This window comes from Dioscorea cayenensis, chromosome 14, assembly GCF_009730915.1.
Source record: "Dioscorea cayenensis subsp. rotundata cultivar TDr96_F1 chromosome 14, TDr96_F1_v2_PseudoChromosome.rev07_lg8_w22 25.fasta, whole genome shotgun sequence".
NCBI classification, from domain to species: domain Eukaryota; kingdom Viridiplantae; phylum Streptophyta; class Magnoliopsida; order Dioscoreales; family Dioscoreaceae; genus Dioscorea; species Dioscorea cayenensis.
This window is the reverse complement of record NC_052484.1, coordinates 18,506,766-18,527,629: the sequence shown is the minus strand read 5'-3', so window position 1 is coordinate 18,527,629 and position 20,864 is coordinate 18,506,766. Positions and strand designations below refer to the sequence as shown.

The window sequence follows — 20,864 nt, the reverse complement described above, 5'->3', positions numbered from 1 at the left end:
ACTTAGGTTCAATTTATTTTGTCGGCGAATACAAACATTTTATATAAAAGACATGGCGCTGATAAACTAATCCACCGTTGGCTTAATAGTTTGATATATTATAAATATTGTATTTTTAAATTTAATATTCTAAATTAGTAAAAAGTTATAAAAATAAGATAATCTGATTTATGTTTTACAAGAAGCATCTCTTCCGTCTATTAACAGTATCTATATCAGATGCATTGCACTAAACCATGCAGAGAGCTGAAACACACCCTGTAATTTCATATGAAAAAAATAACAAACATTGTTGTAACAATAGTAAATATAGCAGGAAATTATGCCTGAATTGTTAAAAACTATGCTCAGTATACAAGTGCAAATGAAAATCTATACCGTTTGTGTATGTATACTTGTAATTGTCATAATCGGTGTGATTCAGGCGAAAATTCATCGTCTATTTCCGTGTTTGTGCTTCTGGGTTTGATTTCTGCACTAGAACAGAAATCACTTTAGCCGGTTAACAAGACCAGATAGATATAGATCAGTCATCAAACTTGGAAATTTCTCAAGCAACAGAACTGCCAGATTTATCTCTTCCATAATTCCACAGATCACCCAATTCTTTCCTTACCAAACCAAGTACGATAATAGTCCCTGATTATCAAACCACAAATTTCAGTTAAAAAAATTTTCAATTTGAAGGTAGCATTATTACAATCAAGAAATCATGAGTTGCTTACCTAATGTACATGGGACAAGGTAAAGCAAAGCAGGTTGACCATGTCCATCCATAATATATAGAACAAAATATGTGAGGAATAGCCCTGTCATAGAGATCGATAAGGTGGTTAACGTTTTCAAGAGTTATTAAGTATTATAGTGGATAAATACCATGCAAATTGCATACAAATGAGGATAGAATCTAAAAAAAAAATTTCATAAAAAGGTAAAGGATACTCACCAAATCCATAGCCAGTAATCAACCATGGAAAGTAACCGTTTACACCATCTTTCTTTTTTAGTACGTCAAATCTGCAATGACGGAAAAAGAATTAATTCGAATTTGGAACAGACATATGAAATTATAAATTCCCATTAAAGCATGATTTGGAATTTGGAATAAAGAATCTAACCACATACTAAAATTAAAGTTGGAAAAGAGGAGAACAAAGAGATAAACCATGTAGCATAGATAGACTCCTAAAGGGAAAAACTTGATGATGAAGCATAGAAAGATCACCCTAAAGGGTACAAAAACTATCATTGTTCAGTAGAAATATTATGGGGTAAATAATCTAGTGTAAATCACACCCCACTTCATAATCAAATGCACTATTTGTTGCAATAGAACTAGTACAACTTTATACAATTAAAATTTGTTCAGGCAAAGTATACATGAAAGCGAATAATAAGTGGAATGAATAAATGTAGGGTAAAAAGGATACAAGTTTTTCTCTAAAACAATTAATCAAGTTGGAGTAAGTTTTTAAAGTCAGATTGATGTCTGGTGAGTGTGCGTACTTGAATTAAGTAAGCAAAGAAAAGAAGAAAAAAAGATTAAGCATTTCAAAGCATGTGAAAAACTAAAATCACATAATCTATGGTTAGCATTACATCTCCATACCTAAGACAAGATGACTATGAGCATATAAGCCAGCTAACTTTCCTTGACTTTCGGAGAAAAAGAGATGTATATATTATAAAAGAACTACATCATCAAACAATTCAAACAATCCCCATGGTAGGCTAAATTAAATACTTATAAACAAACCTGTAACTAAATACAACAAGCAAGCCAGGAAAGAGAATATCTCCATGGCCAAGGATATTATCTCCACCCCAAGGGTCACCATAACGAGGGATTTTGAAAACCATCGGTATAGATTCTCCACCATTTTTTACACCACGAGCAACCTGTAATTCAAAATTATAAGGATATTAATGTATTTCACTTGAATTAAATTGGCACATTTGTGGGGACATTTAAAATGTTCTACTTTAAAGGCGCATAAATGATATTGAAGTAACTTGTTATTACGTGCATTATAGTTTCTTTGGCCTTTTTCTTGTCATTTTGATTCGTCTCATAAGTTATTTTAATGGTTTCATGCCTAAAAAATGGCAAATGTAAAAAGTGGCAAGAAATACCTCAACAACAGAACTTGTAAATCAATACAAAAATGACTTACTGTAATCATGACACTTGTCTTGAATATAAGAGGTGATATGAACACCCAGAATATATCATAGCAAAAAGCACAGGTAAGAAGAAGTGATGCAACCTGAACGAAATCAACATGATTAAAAGGGGAAAATGACATTAAAACACATGCGTGCGAAGACACACACTCAAAAGAAAGCAAAGTCAATTTAGATTACCTTTATATTTGGTAAGCGGACCATTTGTAGAACTGTAGCCATCAGACATACACCCTGAGAAGCTGAAGTTTTTTATGACTAATATAAAGAAGTGAATCATGCTTAAAACTTTAACAATAAAACTATAGCAAAATAAACACCAACATAACTGTTCTTGGAAAACAACATCTACCTTTATATTCATAAATTCTTAAATAAAGCACTAATATTCAAAACTATTTAATTGTTTAAACATGCTTAAAGTGTCGTTTCCCAAATGTAAAAAATTCCTGCACACAAATCAACTAGATAAATAAAAGACATGATTGTGCACACATTCCATTGCGACTATATAATTAATGCAGAGAAGGTTTAGAATCATGGTGTTGTAGATTGTCTATGCTGCGGATGCCTTTGCTGGCAAAACATACTGCCACTCTCACAATGTTGACATTGAAAAACATTGAAGCTGCTTGATTGAAGGGATTTTCTGCGATGTTGCCATGCTGATTTAGATTCATAGGAGATTGCGAGAAGCTTTTTGTGTCTACAATTTCAATGGTTTGAATCAAATGAGTTCCAACTTTCATGTTTTTGAATTTCATCTTGTATTCAAAATAGCCTCCTTACTAATAGAGAAAATGCTACATTCGTTCTGGCTTTCATTATAAAAGGCATGAAGTATCTTAAAAAAAAGACAAGTAGAATTACATCCTTATTCCATGCAAATGAAGAAACACCATTACTAGCTTGTAGATGTTTTGTGTTTGTTCAAGACTTCAAGCTTACTTAATTAGCACACAATCATTTTGATTTTGTTAGATTTTATATTTTTGGTACTAGTGGGCCCTATATGGGCTCTATATGGGCTTAGGGGTCTTACACCAAAAAGTCTCAAGACTCAGTGGCTCAACCTCTATACCTATATATAAACCCATTACACTTCTATTACGCAACCGATGTGGTACTATATTTCCAACAGATTTGTTACATGCAGATGTTTTATGTTTGTTCAAGACTTCAAGCATAGTTAATTAACACAATCAAATTAATTTGTTACATGCCTGTGCTGGTGTCAATTGACAAGTCCTACATTGGCATCTGTTGACTTATCCCTTATTACCTGTTCATCTTGGTCAGCTAGCCTGGTCTTGTTTCAGCTTCTGTGATTGTGACATTTAAGGAATGTAAAACTGTCACTTTCCTTCTAAAAATCCAACAGACATGAAATCTAAGAACACAAGAGCACTAACTTAACGTTTTCCATTTCTTTTTTTGTTTGGTTTTAGGGAGGCAAGCCTACTAAGCATGGTTCAAGTATTTCTTTGTTAGACTCCATTTCTAGAAATGAGAGTGCCACTCCCCGAGTTCAGCAATTAACATGTTTATGTGGTTGAATTATCTGTAATGCTTTGGTTACTCTATTTCTTGTCAAAATTTCTACTTGTCATCTATGCCGTGTCTTGTAGCAACAATCTCCACGAGCATATATTTACTACATGAACCTGAGTAATATATTTAGGCTTTTGTTTGAGTTGCGCTTTTTGTACATACAGCCATCACTATTATTTGCATGTATTTTCATGATTTTTAAGGCTTTCTTTCGTATTAAGAGTGTATGCAAAAAGTATTATCTTTTGCCTGCATCATGCACGCGCTTGATGCAAAATGGAAATATCCTGTGAAGACTTGTGCTGGAAAAAAAGAAACCAAAGACCAAAGTCTAAGTTTGATCAAGTCAAGTGTCTTTTAGTCAAAGTCAAAAGTCTTTTGAGTGTTTTTTTAAAGTTTGTTGCCTTAGGAGTTCTAAATATTAATTAGGGAGGTTGAGCCTTTTAGTTTCCATAAGCACCTCTTGGGTTCTTGTGGGAATTTGTGAGTCTTGGTTTTGTGCATCATGAATCAAAAGTCTATAAATAGTCACTAATGAAACAAGAAGAGGCAATGAATGTTTTCCTAGAACCAATCTTAGGTGTGATGCCTACAAATTTAGGAGTGATTCCTAAAACCTTACTAGTGTGATGCAAGTAACTTATCTGCCACTCAAAACAACTTACTTCTTAAGTCTATTGGCCTACATCAGTGATACTATCCTCCTTTATTTATGAACAATACAAATTAAGCATACTTGAGTATTCTTACTACAGTTAATGGACTTCAATAATCAGCAGATCAAAAGATCTGGAAAATTATATGAATAATGAATAAACTAGATAGCTTTGACATAGAGACAAAAACATAGTGAAATGAGCACCCATTGTATTCAAGATGTATTAGTTGCAGGGAAGAAATCATTTGTAACAAAAGAAACTTACAAGAATATCTTGGCCAACCCATGCAATTGGAGCCTTCCTATTTAAAGCCCAAGTAGCAGCAAATGCAATACAAATCGGTAAGATGACAATTGATAAAACTAAAACCTCCCCACAAATAGGGAGATTTATTGTCAAACCCTGAAACCCCTTGCATATTCTGTAGGGAATTAACAATTAGGGAAAGTGAAGAGAGAATAATCAGTACTAGTAGCTAACTATCAAGTCCAAATCAACAAACAATTCAATCCAATGAAATATACCTCTGAATAGCTGTCACTAGGCAAGCGTGCATGCCCTGTTAAAAATACACATAAAATTATGAAGAAGCAAACTATACTGATTAATATGCATGTGAAGGACAGAAAATCAAAAGGTTTTATCAGCCTAAACATCCTTGCAGGAACTAAATTCTCTGGAATTATCCAAACTCATTTTAAAGACAATTTAAAAAATAATGACAGAGAGAAAAATTTATGCTAGTTAATTAAAAACACATCCATCATAAATTAGCTCTTTGATGAAAATAAACTTATGCCTGATTATAGAATGAAAGAAGAAAGTGTACACCCAAAGTCCAAATTAAAAAAATAATACATAAATTTTGTCCATTGAAGTATGTATAGGATGTCAAACATGGTATGCAACAACAAATACATGCGTAAATATATAGGACAATGAGAAGATTAATATCTATGAACAAATCAACAACAATCAAAATGAAATTCTAAAATGTTTATACCTGAGTACCACCGATGCAGAACATTATGATCAGCAGCCAATTAAACCAAGGGGCCATAAAAAAGTAAAGAAGGACAAGAAAAGTTGATGCGGCTATAACAAAAAGGATGGCCATCTTTGCATTAATTTCTATAACTTCATCCTCAGTTTCTTCTTCCATGTTTGGTCCTTTTTCTTGACTCTGCATTTGAACATTTCAAGTTATTGCTCGGCAATATACTGGATATCAAAAATAATGAAAGAGATGATCAAATGAAAGACCTTAGGAGACAATTGGTTGTAACGTTCTTGCTCACGAGTAGTGTAGCCAGACCACAGAGAAGCGCACGTAAGAGTTCCAACTGCTATTGACCACAGAACAATTATTGAGGGAGTAACAATAGGTCGTTCTGGAGCATAAATTAAGGCTTCCACTGCAAAACAGATGAAAGTCTTTTCAATTTTAACAACAATAAGGCAGAGAATAACCAAATTAAAAAAAAAGAAACATGATGACTTGGATAAGTTTTTACTTTAATGGGAATAAATTGTAATTTATTACAACACAGAAAAGATGTTGACTGAAATGCATATTAATACAGTTGAAGACATTTTCATTAACATCATCAGCAAACAACAGTTATGCATTTTAGTACTGGATTCTTTCCAATAGAAAATATGGGCAAAAGGAATAAGAGACTGTATGGAAGGTCAGTAGGCGAGTGCAAAGAAAAACTATGCACATCAATCAATACAAGCTTCTGGAATTAGGAAAAAAGAAGTTTCACATAAGTGCCAGATACTTTGGAGAAGTCAACAACAAATTAGTAAATTGATTATGTGTCAAGATGAATTCCACCGATAACTATTAAAAACAAAGGTGAATTTCATTCATTCCCGTTGCACAAAGTTACATCTATGTTTTATGAGTTCCTGTACATATCAATCTAGGACCATCATTGATCTTCATAACTCAACCACAGCCTCTGATAAATAAGGCTGCTTAATGCCATCCCTCATCATCAATTTTCTCTCCTTTTCAATGAGAAAATCTATAGATAGTTAATTTCCAATAGCTATTTAAATACATTTAATTTCATTCAGAACAAGTGCAGTTCAAGTGTCAAATTTAAAACAAAAGGCACTAGGGTAGGGAATATTTGAAGTTCTTTAATAATAAATTTCAGCATCATAATATATTACAAATAATAAGCACTATACTTCTCTTTAATATGGAAACATGTTCAACTTTGACCAGTATGAAAATTTTATAATATGAAAATTCAAAGATTAATTAAAATGATTGTTATTAGACACCATACAGTGAAATCATGGTACAGATCAAATATGATCTAAAAAAATAAAGAAATGTTTTCATGAGATAGAGACTGCCTGACCAAAGATTACACTCGACAGCAGGCAACAAAGGTTCACGTCTAAAAAATTGCATGTATCTTAGAACCCACCAGTTTTCCCATCAGCCAAGGAATTCAAAATGTCCTCCCCTGATGATTTCGGTATCATTATCACAGGTATCCTAATATTGAGGGAAGTCTGATTATCAGCACAGACCATGTCCTGAAGCCCTGCAGCACGAGATAAAATCTAATTGCACCACTTAGAATGTGTAGTAGTTTGTACAACAACCAGAAGATGGCAGAAAATGAAGTCAAAATACAATAACAAGTGCATGGACAGGCCACAACTGCATGGACTGGAAGCATACCATCATAATCATTTATCACTATTAACCCAGCTGCACCTCCTGACTCTGCAATGCTTGCTTTATAGGTAAATTCACAATCTCCACGCTTTGCAATAGCAATTGAATTCATCAACTGTAACAAGGGCAGAAATTTTGAAGGCATAACAAAGCTTCAAAATTGACTAGTTTAAAGGGTACAGATGACAAAACTATGATCACGATGAACACATAAATGGCATTAAAGTTAGCACTAACACATGTACATGAAGCTTATACATAGGGTATAAGTTTAGTATAATGAATCATTATTTGATCCATAGAAGAGTAAAAGCATATAAATAGAAAAGATATGATAACTCAATGGATCTAACATAGAAAATGATAGCACGCTTTTATACATTTGAGCTTTTTGTAGAATGTCAAACAGCACAATTTAACTCTGCATTATACTCTGGATGAAATATAAATAAGAGAGAGACACCTAAAACTTCTATCAAGAAATAGAAGACAATGTTACTTCACTATTCCAATATAATCAACAACCAAGCAAACAAGGCAAGACAATAGAGCCAATGGGTGGCTTAAGCCAGCTTGCTCACACAATAAGAGCCAAGATTAAAGCAAAGCATCAAAGGTGAGGCACATCAGAAACTATAATGCAGGAACCGTCTCAAGCAGTCAGTACCATAATTAGCAGAGAGCTTCATAAGTAAGAAAAAACACAAAACAAGTGAGTGTCCTGCACAAGTATCAAAAAATTCACAGCAAAGCAACACAATGAATCAGAATCATCAGATATAGAACCCTATCGAACCAACAGGGAGTACAGTGTACTACATGTTCAAAGTGAGCTAAGATATTGTGAGATGCACAAGAACATTATCAAAACGTCATAGGAATAGCAAGAGGTTCACTATAACTAGATCAAATATCATATACAAGTTTATAGTAATGTTAAACCACAAATTATCATACCACAAGTATGGGAATAAAGAGAAAGCAGTTGGTTGAATCATTAAAGAAGCAACACACAAAAATACAGTATGTATGCCTGATAATGTCTGGATTACATGACTCCTGACTCCAATGAAAATCCAAAGAATGCAAAATTCGACCAAGATCATTAGGTGGCCTCCTCCAAAGTCCAAAATTCCAAATATGCACAATCACAAGATTTAAACCTTATTTACTTAAATTATCTGGAAAACCATAGATCACAAGTGGATTAGAAAAAATTTATTCCCCTCGGTATCATTAAGCAAAGACATCATACACTCATAAACAGATGTTTCATTACTGTCATTCAACGCATGCACAGCAAAAAGTATCATCAGTTATCACAAAAATGTAGTGTGTCACATATCGAAAAAGAGGAAATTTAAAACACCAGGAAGCCATCCAGCTAAACAATGGGCAGGGTAGAGCCACATCACTACAGGTGAAAAGAAGTCACCATGTATTGACCGGTAAAAGAGCCAACAAGGATAAGAATGAATGGCACATGAGATTCATTTTTGTTATGTTAAGTAGCATTCACCAATTATTTTTTACTTTTCTACATTTTTTGCCTGCAGAAGTGCAGTATTAGCATCAACAAAATATTACCAGTGATTAAACGAGATAAAATCAACCATAGACATCTGGACTTATAAAGACAAGAAATGACCTAATTAATAAACTGATGACGAAAGAAAAAATTACCTTTGAAGATGACTTAACACAACAGGTGGACGGCTTCGCAAGAATAGCACGCAACTTCTGAACTTTTGCATCATCAACTGGCAATGTAGCACCAAATTTAGCACTCGATCCAACCAAATAATCCATTTCAACACCATTAACCCATCTTTTTATCATAACCTGCACAAAATGGAAGATGAGAGGCTAGTATGTTGACAAGTAAACCAGTATTTATACATTAAAAACTAGTAAGCAATTTATGAACATAATGTCTTGCTTATATGTAAAACTCTCTCATTCATAGAGAGAGTAAGAGAAAGCACTGTAGACAGACTTTGGAGAAAGATAGAACTCAAGGAGAAGAAGAGCAAGGGGTTAGGGCTTGAGATTTAGGAAGAAGATCAGGCAGCAAAACGGTGAATATTGCCCACACTTCGGGTAGAGCATCCTTGCTAGTAAATCTCCTGATCAACCGGTTTGATTTCCTGTAAACTCTCCTTACAGTCATTGTTTCCATCTTTGAGTAATGATAAGAAAGTGTGTGTCGTTGAGAACTTCTCCAATTGAATACTCATGTCATTGTGCTTGTTTACCTGGGTAAATTTTTTAGTAGGAAACTCAACTTTGCTCTATTTTCAAATTGGTCATCAAACTTTAAAACGCATCAAAATGGTCACCCGAGTAATTTTTCTTTTCACAGGACAGTCACCCTATGCTTTCCCGCAACAAATGTCTTACGTGGCGGCCGGAATTCCTAACTCAGCTCTAAATGGCCATGTCAACAAGCCTCCTTGGCATGGACACATCACCTACAGATGCCATATTAGCAAGAAGTCTCCAAATCAACTCTTCTTCATCCTTCGGTCAGGAGCAACATGAAGAATTAGGGCAGGGGAAAAACTCAGCGAAGCTTTAGTTGGTTAGTTTGCAGAGCAAGAAGCTTCTTTCTAGATTAGATAATGTTGAATGAAAATGTCAGCAATTGGAACTTTCATTAAGATTTAAAACTTCAATACATCTTCACTTGAAAATGTTAGCAATGCCCAAAAGTGGACCAGCTTCAACTGACCATGGAGTAGAGGTCACTGATCTTTGTAGACTAAGAACCTCTTGTTGTACATGTAGATACTCTGATTGCCATTCCTTCCAAGTTAGTTGGAATTTACTTTCAGCTATTTTGTTGTAATCTTATTTTTCCTCTTTCAATGAGTGCTCTGTTTGCTGAATCACAAGCAGCTTTGTTGTATTTCCTTGTAGTGGGCATACTACTGCCTTGTTAAAGAGTTTAGATTAGGTCAACATTTGTAAATGAACAGGCATGGATGAATTCCAGGATTGGTTATTGAACTCCCATGACAAAATGTTGTCTCATGAATTATACTGATCTGTACATAACCAAGCAAATAAATGCACACAGAAACAAAGAAATGTCTGCATAAATATGATTATTTTCCTCTCATATGATCTAAAGGGAGAACTGAACAACTAAATATACACTCATTCATGAGAAAAAGCATCAAAATAACTCCACTAAATTAAAGGAACAAACTATGGTTGATTGCTCACAACAATTGAAGCTAGTTCCGGTGGTGAAGAAGGGGAAAGATGAAGCCCTATGGAGAAGATGAACTTCTTTCTACTATTTGTTTAGTGGAGTGAAGAAGAGGAAAGTTAATGATGACGTGGGTCATTAATTCGGGTGATGTGTCCATGCCATGACTTGCTGACATGGCCATTTAAAGCTGAGTCAGGATTTCCGGCCGCCACATAAGACATTAGTTGCCGGAAAGTATCGGGTGACTGCCTTGTGAAAAGAGAAATAACTTGGGTGATCATTTTGATGTGTTTTTAAGTTGGATGACCAATTTGAAAATAGAGCAAAGTTGAGTGCCCTACTGAAAAATTTACCCTGTTTACCTCTAGTTAGCTGAAGAGAAATCCTTCGTAACCCCATTGTTGACATAGTGGAAGCATTTCAAGTGGCTCTAAGGAGTCCCACGGTTTTTCTCTCGATTTGAGGGGTTTTCCAAGCTAAAATCAGTGTCTTGCATTGATTGCTGGTATTTGTTGTCTTTAGAGGTCATTATCTCATTCTAGATCACAAAGAGGGATCATTTTTTCATTTACAAGAGTTGTGTTGTCATAAGGAGGTCATACACTAGCATAGAAGGCCGCATAACCCATCTTGAGAACCATATGGGCAGGTGTGTGCTCGCATACATCAAGTATATGGCCGCACAACATCATCAGAAGAGTGTGCGGGCTATTGTGTGCCTGCACAAGAGACCGCATAGAGTTGGTAGACGGGTGTGCGGACAAATGTGCACCCGTATACACTGAAATTTTCAACTATTGTGGTGCCAGGAACCCCACCAAATTTTTCTAGAGGATAGTTTGCCAAAAGCTATACATAATTTTATACAAGATTTAGCAACTCAAACAAGTTCTAGGAAAATATAATTATTTCATCGATATAAGGACTATGGCAGCGTGAAGATAATAGATAAGACTGTGTACCAAGGCTCAGTCAATGCACTGTTTCTGGCTAGGAGTTCTCATAGTTCTTCTTGTTAGACTACTAGTATATACGTATGCATATACTTTGTACATGCTATGTTTATACATACTATCTACCCTTGTATCTATACTAATTGAATCTATTTATTGGGCTATCATTCTAATGAAAGTCGTTCATTTCCTTATCAACCTCTATCATGGTATCAGAGAGGTTTTCCAGCAAGTTTTTTTCGGCGATCTTTTGGTTGATTTTTGCCGGATCTCTCTCTACCTCGCCGACGATTTGATATTTTATTTTTAGGTCATTCTCGAGGCCCCACCTCATCAATCTCATCTCCATCGCCCTTTGTCTCACGACTACGGCTCCGACACCGGCTAGCTCTTAATAATATAACTAAAAACCAGTATATTGCACCGACCTCCGACACCGGCCACCTCAACAATCTCATCTTCCTGCCGTCTATTGCACCGACCTCCTTAGCCACGGCCGTTCCGACAGAATCCGTTGCTACCTCGATGACTTGGAAAAGGTCGTTGCCGTCTCCCTCTCCGAAACAATCTTCCTGCCCTACAGACCACTACCGCTGTCGTCTTTCCCTTCTTCGTGAATCTTCTCATCTCTCACTGGCCGTGGCATCGGACGACGCAGAGTCACGACGGGGAGGCTTCCAGCGAGACCGACGTCCGAGATCTTTCCACCGGCCGACGAGATCAAAGCTTTCTTTATTATTTGGCCGACAAAGCATGCAGGCATTATTTGCTTGCATGTAATGTTAGTGGATGTCATTATTTGCAAGATGTTGACCTTCCATTATTTGGCCGGCAAAGCTTGCATGTGTTGTTATTCCACTGATGGTGACCCATTTCTAAAAAAAAAAATGCCCCACATGGCTTCTACATCCTCTCTAAACTTTCCTACTCCAGTAGATGTCAAATTAAATGGCTCAAATTACAAAGAATGGTACACTACTATGCATATCATTTTACTTGGATTAGAGCTACTTAGCCATGTGGATGGTACATCTTTCCTACCTAAAGAGACTGACCCTCTTAGTACATCTACTTCATAGTTTACTAGCTGATCATCGCGCCATGAACCCTGCAAGGTTGACATTCGCATATAAATTGGGCACCTTCCGATTGTCCTTGCTATGTGGGACCACTTACGTCATATGTTTGAGCAGTTCAGTTCTTCTCGCTAATATGCTATTTTACAAGATCTCACTTATGTCCAACAACGGGAGCGTTCTGTCCGAGAATGTGTTATTGAGTTGCGATCTTTGTGGAGACAACTTGACTCTTTAGATCCTTCCACTTGTTTGACATGCAAGTGTTGTAAGGCTCGCATTCAGTCTCACCAAATACAGCAAACCTTTGAGTTCCTGATGCGTCTTCGTCCTAACTATGAGCCTGTTCGCAGTCAATTACTTAATCAGGACCCTATTCCATCCTTCGATGATGTTGTGTGCAGTGTTATGGCTGAGGAGAATAGGTTGCTTGCATTCTCATCCTCTCGTCCAGCCTCTACTGATACAATCTTGGCTGTGACCTCTTTGCGCTTTTCTCGAACCTCTATTCTTAGTGATCCGTTATCCTCCGCTCCTGGATTCTCTCCTTTCTGCTATTACTACGAGCGACAAGGGCATATGAAGACTCAATGTCCAAAGCTTTAGCAACGGCAATAGCAACATCCCTAGCATCGTCCTCCTTAGTGATCTTTTGGTGTTTATTCCCCACCTCATGCTTCTACTATCGAGGTCTTGACTCCGAACTCTTTTGAGAATCTTGTTTCTCAGGTTGCTCAGCTTACAGAGCAATTACATGTCATGCAACATGCCATGCAGTCCAGTTCCTCCTCTGTTATGTCTGTTGTTTCTAATATGTCTTCCTCCTCATGAATTTTAGATTCTGGTGCTACTCATCATATGTCTGCAGATGCCACAACCCTAGTTCATCTTTCTAGCACTCACCCATTTTCTAGTGTTCGTAGTGCCGACAGAAGTCTTCTTTCTGTCACACAATTCGGTCACCTTCAGTCTCCTTCATTTACTATTCCCGCAGTTCACCATATTCCTTGTTTAGCGTTAAACCTTATTTTTGTTAGTCAGCTTACAGATCATGATTTGACCATTACCTTTTTTTCTTCTGACTATTTTGTGTAAGACGTCTTACAGGCTAGAGGATTGGGATTGGGCGTAGAGTTGGCATGCTTTACCACCTAGAGTCTCTTCATCTACCTGTATCTCCCTTTCCATCCACATGTACTCTTGCTATTGTAGCTTCTGTTTATTCTTTAAATCGTTGGCACTCTCGCTTAGGTCATATATCTAATGATTGTCTGAAACTATTAACTAGTTCAGGTTATCTTGGTTCTATCTCTTCAGACTCGTTATCTTCTTGTATGGGTTGTAAGTTTGCTAAACATTCGGATCTTCCTTTTTCTTCTAGTGATTCCTCTTCCGTATCCGCTTTTGATCTTGAACATTCTGATGAATGGGCCCTTCTCATTCCTCTTTTCTTGTTGGGTTCTCTTATTACATAGGCTTCATTGATGATTTTTCCAAATATACCTGGCTCTACCTTATGTGTTCTCAATCTGAAATATTCACCATCTATTTTTAATTCACACAAATGGTTCATACTTAGTTCGGTAAACGAATTAAGGTTCTTCGAACTAACGGTGCTACAGAGTATCTTTCTATATCTTTTCGTGTTTTACTTTCCTCTCACGGCACCATTTCTCAGTCAGTCCTGTCTTTACACACCAGATCAGAATGATGTTGTTGAGCGCAAGCATCGCCAAATACTTAAGACCACTTGTGCCTTTCTTTTTGCCTCTTCTGTTCCCTAACAATTTGGGGTTGAGGCTGTTCTCACATCCATCTATCTCATTAATAAAACACCTTCCTCTACTCTTTTTGGTGTTACACCTTATGACCGTCTTTTCTCTTGTTCCCCATCTTATGGCCATCTTCGAATCTTTGGCTGTGTTTGCTTCGTGCTTCTGTCCTCCATTGAGCAAACTAAACTCTCTCAACGTTCTGCAATGTGCATTTTTCTTGGCTACAGCTCATACAAGGGCTATCACTGCAATGATCCTACCCTGCCATCTTCGTATTTCTCGTCATGTTATCTTTCTTGAAGACACCCTTTTCTTTTCCTATCTACATCCGACTCCTTCATTACTTAGGTCTTCCTCTTCTCCTCCTACTCCTCTTTCTTCCATTATTTTACCCGACTCCTCTATTCTTGCCACCTCCATGCCTCCACACAAAATTTCCACTGACACTCCTCATCCTTTTACCCACCCCCCAACATGTTTTGATACTTCAGGTGATTCTCTCGCTTCCTCCTCCAGCCCCACATCTCCTAAAGATGCTCCTACTGTCCATCATTATTACCCAGATCATGTTCGTCGTCCTTTAGCTCGGTATGCTCTCTCTCTTTTACCTACTTCCACATTTTCAGACCTTTCTTACTATCGTTCACACTCATGAGCCACAATCATATCGTGAGGCTGCCCAACATCCCCATTGGTAGCAAGCTATAACAGAGGAACTAAAGGCTCTTGAGCGAATGCATACCTGCGATCTCATTCCCCTTCCTTCCAGTGTTACTCCCATAATTATCGATGGATCTATAGGGTCAAGACCCACACTGATGACACTATTTTCAGTGCTATAAGGTGCGTCTTGTTACTCGTGGCTTTACTCAGGAGTATGACATTGATTATGAAACCTTTACTCCTGTAGTCAAGTTGACTACTGTTCGTCTTCTTACTATTGCTGCATCACGTCACTGGTCACTTTATCAATTAGATGTGACCAATGCCTTCTTACATGGGGATCTTTCTGAGAAGGCTTATATGACTTCCTGGTTTCTCTCATTCTCGTAGCATGTGTGCCATCTTCATCTCCCTATTTATGGGATCAAACAAGCTCCTCGCGCCTGGTTTGAGCATTTTGGTAGTGTGATTCTTGCTCTTGGATTCACCGAGAGCTCTCATAATTATACCCTCTTCACTCGTTAGGCTCCTCGTGGTCTCACTATTCTTCTTTTTTTTGTCAATGATATGATTATTTCTGTTGATAATGCTAATACTATTATTTCTCTGAAATGACAGTTACACACCGAGTTTCAGATGACAGACCTTGGCCCTCTTCGTTACTTTCTAGGTCTTGAGATTGCTTATTCTCGTCGTGGTTATTTGGTGTCTCAGCAGAAATACATTTGTGATATTTTTTGACGACCTGGCATCACCAATCTTCGCACTTTTTCCACTCCCATTGAGTTGCATCATCATCTCTCCTCTTCAGATGGTGAGTTGTTGACTGATCCCACTCGTTATCGAGCACTTGTTAGTGCTCTTGTCCATTTGACCATCACTCAGCCCGATATTGCTTATGTTGTTCATGTTTTCAGTCAATTTGTGAGTGTTCCTCACTCTACTCATTATGCTACACTTCTACGGGTTCTTCGTTACCTCTGTGGCACTATCACTCGATCTCTATTCTTCTGGGCCATGCCATCGTTTAAGTTGCGCGCCTACTGTGATGCTGATTGGGCTGTTGATTCTACTGATCAGATATCTACTACTGGTTCCTGCATTTTCCTTAAAAATTCCCTTATCTCTTAGAAAAGCAAAAAACAATCTATTGTTGCTTTTTCCACTACCGAAGCTGAGTATGGTGGTATATCCTCCACGACCAAGGTGATTCTTTGGTTGTGTTAGATTTTGATGGATTTTAGTGTCTCCGTATCTACTCCCACTCTTCTCTATCGTGACAACTAGAATGCCATCAAAATTGTTACTAATCATGTGTTTCATGAGCCCACAAAGCATCTTGAGGTCACTCTTCACTTTGTTCATCATAATTACCTTACTAATAGTATTCTTCTTTCGTATATTGCTTCTACCCAACAACTTGCTGATTTTATCACCAAGGCATATACTGTTTCTTGATTTAAGTTCCTAGTTGGCAAACTCTCGGTTTATGACCCACCGTGAGTTTAAGGGAGCATATTAGAGTGTTAATATATATGTATACATATATTTTGTACACGCTATGTTTATACATACTACCTACCTTTGTATCTATACTATTTATTGGGCTATCATTCTAATGAAAGTCATTCATTTCCTTATCAACCTTTATCACTTCTCATCTTTGTTCCTATAGAGCAATGATTCAACCCTCGAGATATTTCTTCCTAATTCTTGTCTGCTATCCACTTATAATTCTTGAAACTGATCATTCCTAATACCTAAAATTGCAAAACCTTGAACAAAATTCGATTTTTTTTTCGGCAATAAAAAAAATTCCAAGAAAAGAAAAAAAAAATCCAATTTTGACAAAATAAAAGAAAAAAAGCAAAGAAAGAAAGCGTATACAATCGACACCCCCAAATCAAGCGAATAAACGATAAAAACGAAAACACAGTCCGATTTCGCACACCTTCTGAACAGTGTTGTTGCAGGCATCGACGGCATCAGCGAATTGGGAAAAAGAGAAGAGCATGAACAAACAGAGAGAAACGGGGGGAGAGAGAGGAGCCATGGCTGATTCCTTGACGAGTCCCTAGTGTTCTCTCCGCATTCCTTCTTGAGAAACCGCTTTTCTTACTATTCACCTTCCCCTTGGATTTCTCTCCTCCTCTCTGTTTTCCCCGAATGCGGAGGCAGGAGAAGATGACGAGGAAAGAGAGAGAGAGATTGGCTTACAGACATATATAGAGAGAGATGGAGAGGCTGGTGGATCTTCGTACGCGTAGCCGCCATGAATGAAGAGGTCGAGCGATGGAGATCGAGAGCGAGAGCGAAGGAGAGAGATTCTTGGGACACACTCCATTTGATCTCTCGACCGTTGGGAAAGCGTTATATAGCCCTAGAAATCTTTCTTGTTTTTTTAATTTACACCCCTGCAAAAGTCCAAAATAAACTATACTTGAAAGTTTAATATTATTGATTATTCTTTAAAAAAAGTGTTGCTTTAGTTTCTAAATTACATTAAAATAGGTATTTTATTTTTCATTCCAGATTATTTATGGATGTTTTTGACAAATGTAATAAACAAATGCACAATTAGGAGCTTGCATATGACTAAAAATTAGACGTTCAACCGTGCACCATCACCTGATCAACACAGGCGTTTGAGCTATAAATTCACATCCACAATAACAAAAACTGTCTCTCGTCCTAAAATCATTGAAATTAATTAAAATAATAATTGCTTTTGTATTTTTTACAATAATAGGAGAGATTTTAGGAGAAAAGTCTGTCAAAAATCCTTGTTTTGAAAAAGACAATGCACGGGAACCCGGGGACGTACTGCGTGGGAGGCCCGGCTTACTCACCGAACCGCTGCCTCAGCTCGGGCGAGATGAGGATCGAACTTGGGAAGCAACGCTCGACACTCGAGGCGAACACCCTACGTAAGGGGCCCGATGCCAATAGACCAAATGATCGTTGGCCTGTCAAAATCCTTGTGGGGTACAGTGGTAGCACAAGGAAAAGAAAAGGAGAAGAAAAATAAGAAAATACATACTAATTTCACCACCACGGCCATGAAGTTACACAGAGAACAGTTTACACAAGAATACAATCTCTAATAATATATGATTCAAAACAAATAACTAATAATAGCATGAGTTGATAAATTTATCCAACTCATTAGAACACAAAATTAAAATGCCACATTCCATTGTTAAACAAAACATATTCAAATGTGATGAAAAACTCTTCACTTATTCTTCAATTACAGGAAGGCATGAATGCGTCTCAAAAATTAACTGAACACCAAGAGAAACCCCTTGTTATAGACATTTCCTATAATTTTCGACAAGAAAGCCATGATTTCTAGCAGCAAGAGAACCTGGTTGAAGTTTGCTTTGCCTCGCCGTTTGTGGTGAGGCTGACTCTGTTTTGTGACAGCTCTGCCTTGTGAGAGTCGGAATTCAAGACCTTCCTGCTGACATTGGCATAAATCTCCTTGATGACAATCTCAAATGCTGTCTTCACATTTGTAGAATCTAGTGCCGAAGTCTCCATGAAGAACAGGCCTTGTTCTTCGGCAAGTTCTTTGCCTTCTTCAACAGGCACCTCTCTTATATTTTCCAAATCACATTTGTTGCCAACCAGAATCCTTGCAATAGTGGAGTCAGAATGCGCTGCAGAAGAAGCATATGTTCTCAAATATCAATCAAGCGTGAAGATCAAAGTTGCTTGAGAAAGATCAGTCAATGTAATTACTTGATGGTATACTTCATTTGCATGTGAGCAAGTGAGTAGAAAAAGGATTTCATGCAGAATTGAGCCTATCTTTCTAACACACACACACACTGATGCTTGATGTGTTAATTTGCTCACTTGCATCCACAATTATCAAGACTTGACATTTTAGCTACACACATACGGCAACGCTATAAAAGTTTTAATATCTGATTTTTCAGAAGGTGGCAATATCCTTCAATTTTCAAGTCAAACTACACCTTTAAACTATAAGCCTTGGGGTGGGATGCATATATAATAGGTTCAAAGATTTTGTCGTATGCACATAATTCAGTAATTTGAGATCTTCATACTAACTTGTGATGGAGACAAATCTAACAGGTTGAATCCTTTTTTCATATGCAAATTTCTCCATGGAGAATGAGTTCTCTATTCCAAGGTTCAAATTTGAAGGAGTTAACAAACTCAACTCACTGCTGAAGACTGAAATACTATTGACAAATGTAATCCAACAGCATAAACAAAACAAGTGCAGGAAAATACATGGCACCAGCATATGAATATTGTAATATTACCTACAATATCATCTGTGGTTCTTGAATATAATCATGAAACTCTCACCACCCTCTTTACCAAATTAACAGTGATAAAATAGAACATCCCTTCTTGGCTTGATGACTCTTTTCCCATTTCGCATTTCATATCACATTATACCAAACACTTCATCATAAAATCATTTTTTTCACATTAGATTACCCTTCAATCAATGAAGGTCAATTTGATAAACAATAGCAACTCTAATTCATAGCATGAAATAGCTAAATAGAATCTTGTAGAATTTTAAAAATTCATACATTTTTCTTATATATGCTATCATACCAATAGAAACTCCCAATTTACTAGCACTTCATCATTTTTCAAATTAGATCACCCTTCAATCAATGAAGATCAAATTGATGAACAAAGGCAACTCTAATTCATAGCATGAAAAAGTCGAATCACAGTCTTATAGAATTTTAAAAATTCAAACTTTTTTTCTTATGCATGGCAGCATATCAATAAAAACTTCCAATTTTCTGGTTTACCATCCAAAACAATTCCTAAAATTTATTTCTAACCCTAAATCATCCACCAAATTGGAAATGAAGATCTCATCCATCTACCACAGAACCAGATCCATTCCATAGCAATCAAACCAAAAAACCAACTTGAACACCAATCAAAGCTAATGAATTGAAAGAAACCACGAAAAGGGAAAAATCATCTCACTCTCAAGCTCCTGCAGCCATCGGGCGACGCTATCGAAAGTAGTGCGGCGGGAAATGTCGTAGACGACGAGGGCGCCGACAGCACCACGGTAATAAGCGGAGGTGACGGCGCGGAACCGCTCCTGGCCGGCGGTGTCCCAGATCTGGGCCTTGATCTCCTTGCCATCAATTTCCATACTCTGGGTCTGGAACTCCACACCGATGGTGGCCTTAGAGTGCGGATTGAACTCGTTCCGAGCGTACCTGGAGAGCAAGTTAGATTTCCCCACGGCCGAGTCTCCGATGATCACCACCTTGAAGAGATACTCCTCTCCGCCATCGTCGTCTCTCCCCATTGCTTCTTCTTCTTCTTCTTTGATGGGTTGAGACTGTGAGAGCTCGTGCTCTCTTTCACTGGTGGAGCTTCGGTGGTTTTTTTCATTCAGATCCTTGTAAAGATTCTGTTTTATGTTTTAGTCCTTTGACGTGGAGAACGTTGTGAATCTCGAGGCAAAATTGGACGGGTAGGATTAGCTAGTAGTATAAATGGACTTATTTTTCGGCGTGGGTCCTCTTGACGTTTGGAACGAAGCGCTTATCGCGGAGCGGAATGGACGGTGGGATTTGCGGTACCTTTTTATGGGTGCTTGTCTTAATGCATGGGACCTGTTTATGTTTTAAATAATACTAATATCAAGCGTTTTTACATGTATACCCCTGCTAAACTAAAATTACACACATATATAGAGAGAGAGAGCCAGCTTTCCTAAATTATAATCATTAAAAAAAATATTTATTTTTATCAATAATTGGATTGTTCAATGGTATTATATAAGTACATAAGGGAAAAAAAAACAAGGGTACCAATTCTTTCTTTGACAGTACTATTTTATATCTATGTTATGCATTATACTCTTGGATTTAATACTATTTTTCAATACTGTTTACAGACCTAGATATGGGTCCATGTGAGAGAAACAGAACCACCGTAGCGCTTACTGCCTATTCATAAATAAGAAAAATATAACACACTTATTTATATAATAATAAATTCAAGGTTTTTATGCAAGGATAGAAAGTTCTTTTTATAAAATAATTTAATGTTTTAATGT

General features: G+C 37.1%; 2 protein-coding genes across 2 annotated transcripts; both read right to left on the bottom strand.

Annotated features, from left to right (window-relative positions):
* Positions 1-268: 268 nt before the first annotated feature.
* Positions 269-17,109, bottom strand: LOC120275916 (signal peptide peptidase-like 2). The gene is made up of 14 exons (XM_039282648.1): positions 16,734-17,109; positions 8,782-8,940; positions 7,102-7,213; positions 6,842-6,961; positions 5,658-5,809; positions 5,398-5,577; positions 4,919-4,953; positions 4,659-4,815; positions 2,365-2,418; positions 2,175-2,267; positions 1,757-1,899; positions 947-1,017; positions 726-809; positions 269-639 (listed from the first exon to the last, which is right to left on the bottom strand). Exons 1-14 carry the CDS (start codon positions 16,833-16,835, stop codon positions 551-553), a joined length of 1,551 nt encoding a protein of 516 aa, XP_039138582.1. The 5' UTR covers positions 16,836-17,109; the 3' UTR covers positions 269-550.
* An 838-nt stretch (positions 17,110-17,947) lies between these two features.
* On the bottom strand, positions 17,948-20,179 carry LOC120275686 (ras-related protein RABA5d-like). Its single transcript, XM_039282354.1, has 2 exons — positions 19,775-20,179; positions 17,948-18,444 (listed from the first exon to the last, which is right to left on the bottom strand). Exons 1-2 carry the CDS (start codon positions 20,106-20,108, stop codon positions 18,134-18,136), a joined length of 645 nt encoding a protein of 214 aa, XP_039138288.1. The 5' UTR covers positions 20,109-20,179; the 3' UTR covers positions 17,948-18,133.
* Between the last annotated feature and the right edge of the window lie 685 nt (positions 20,180-20,864).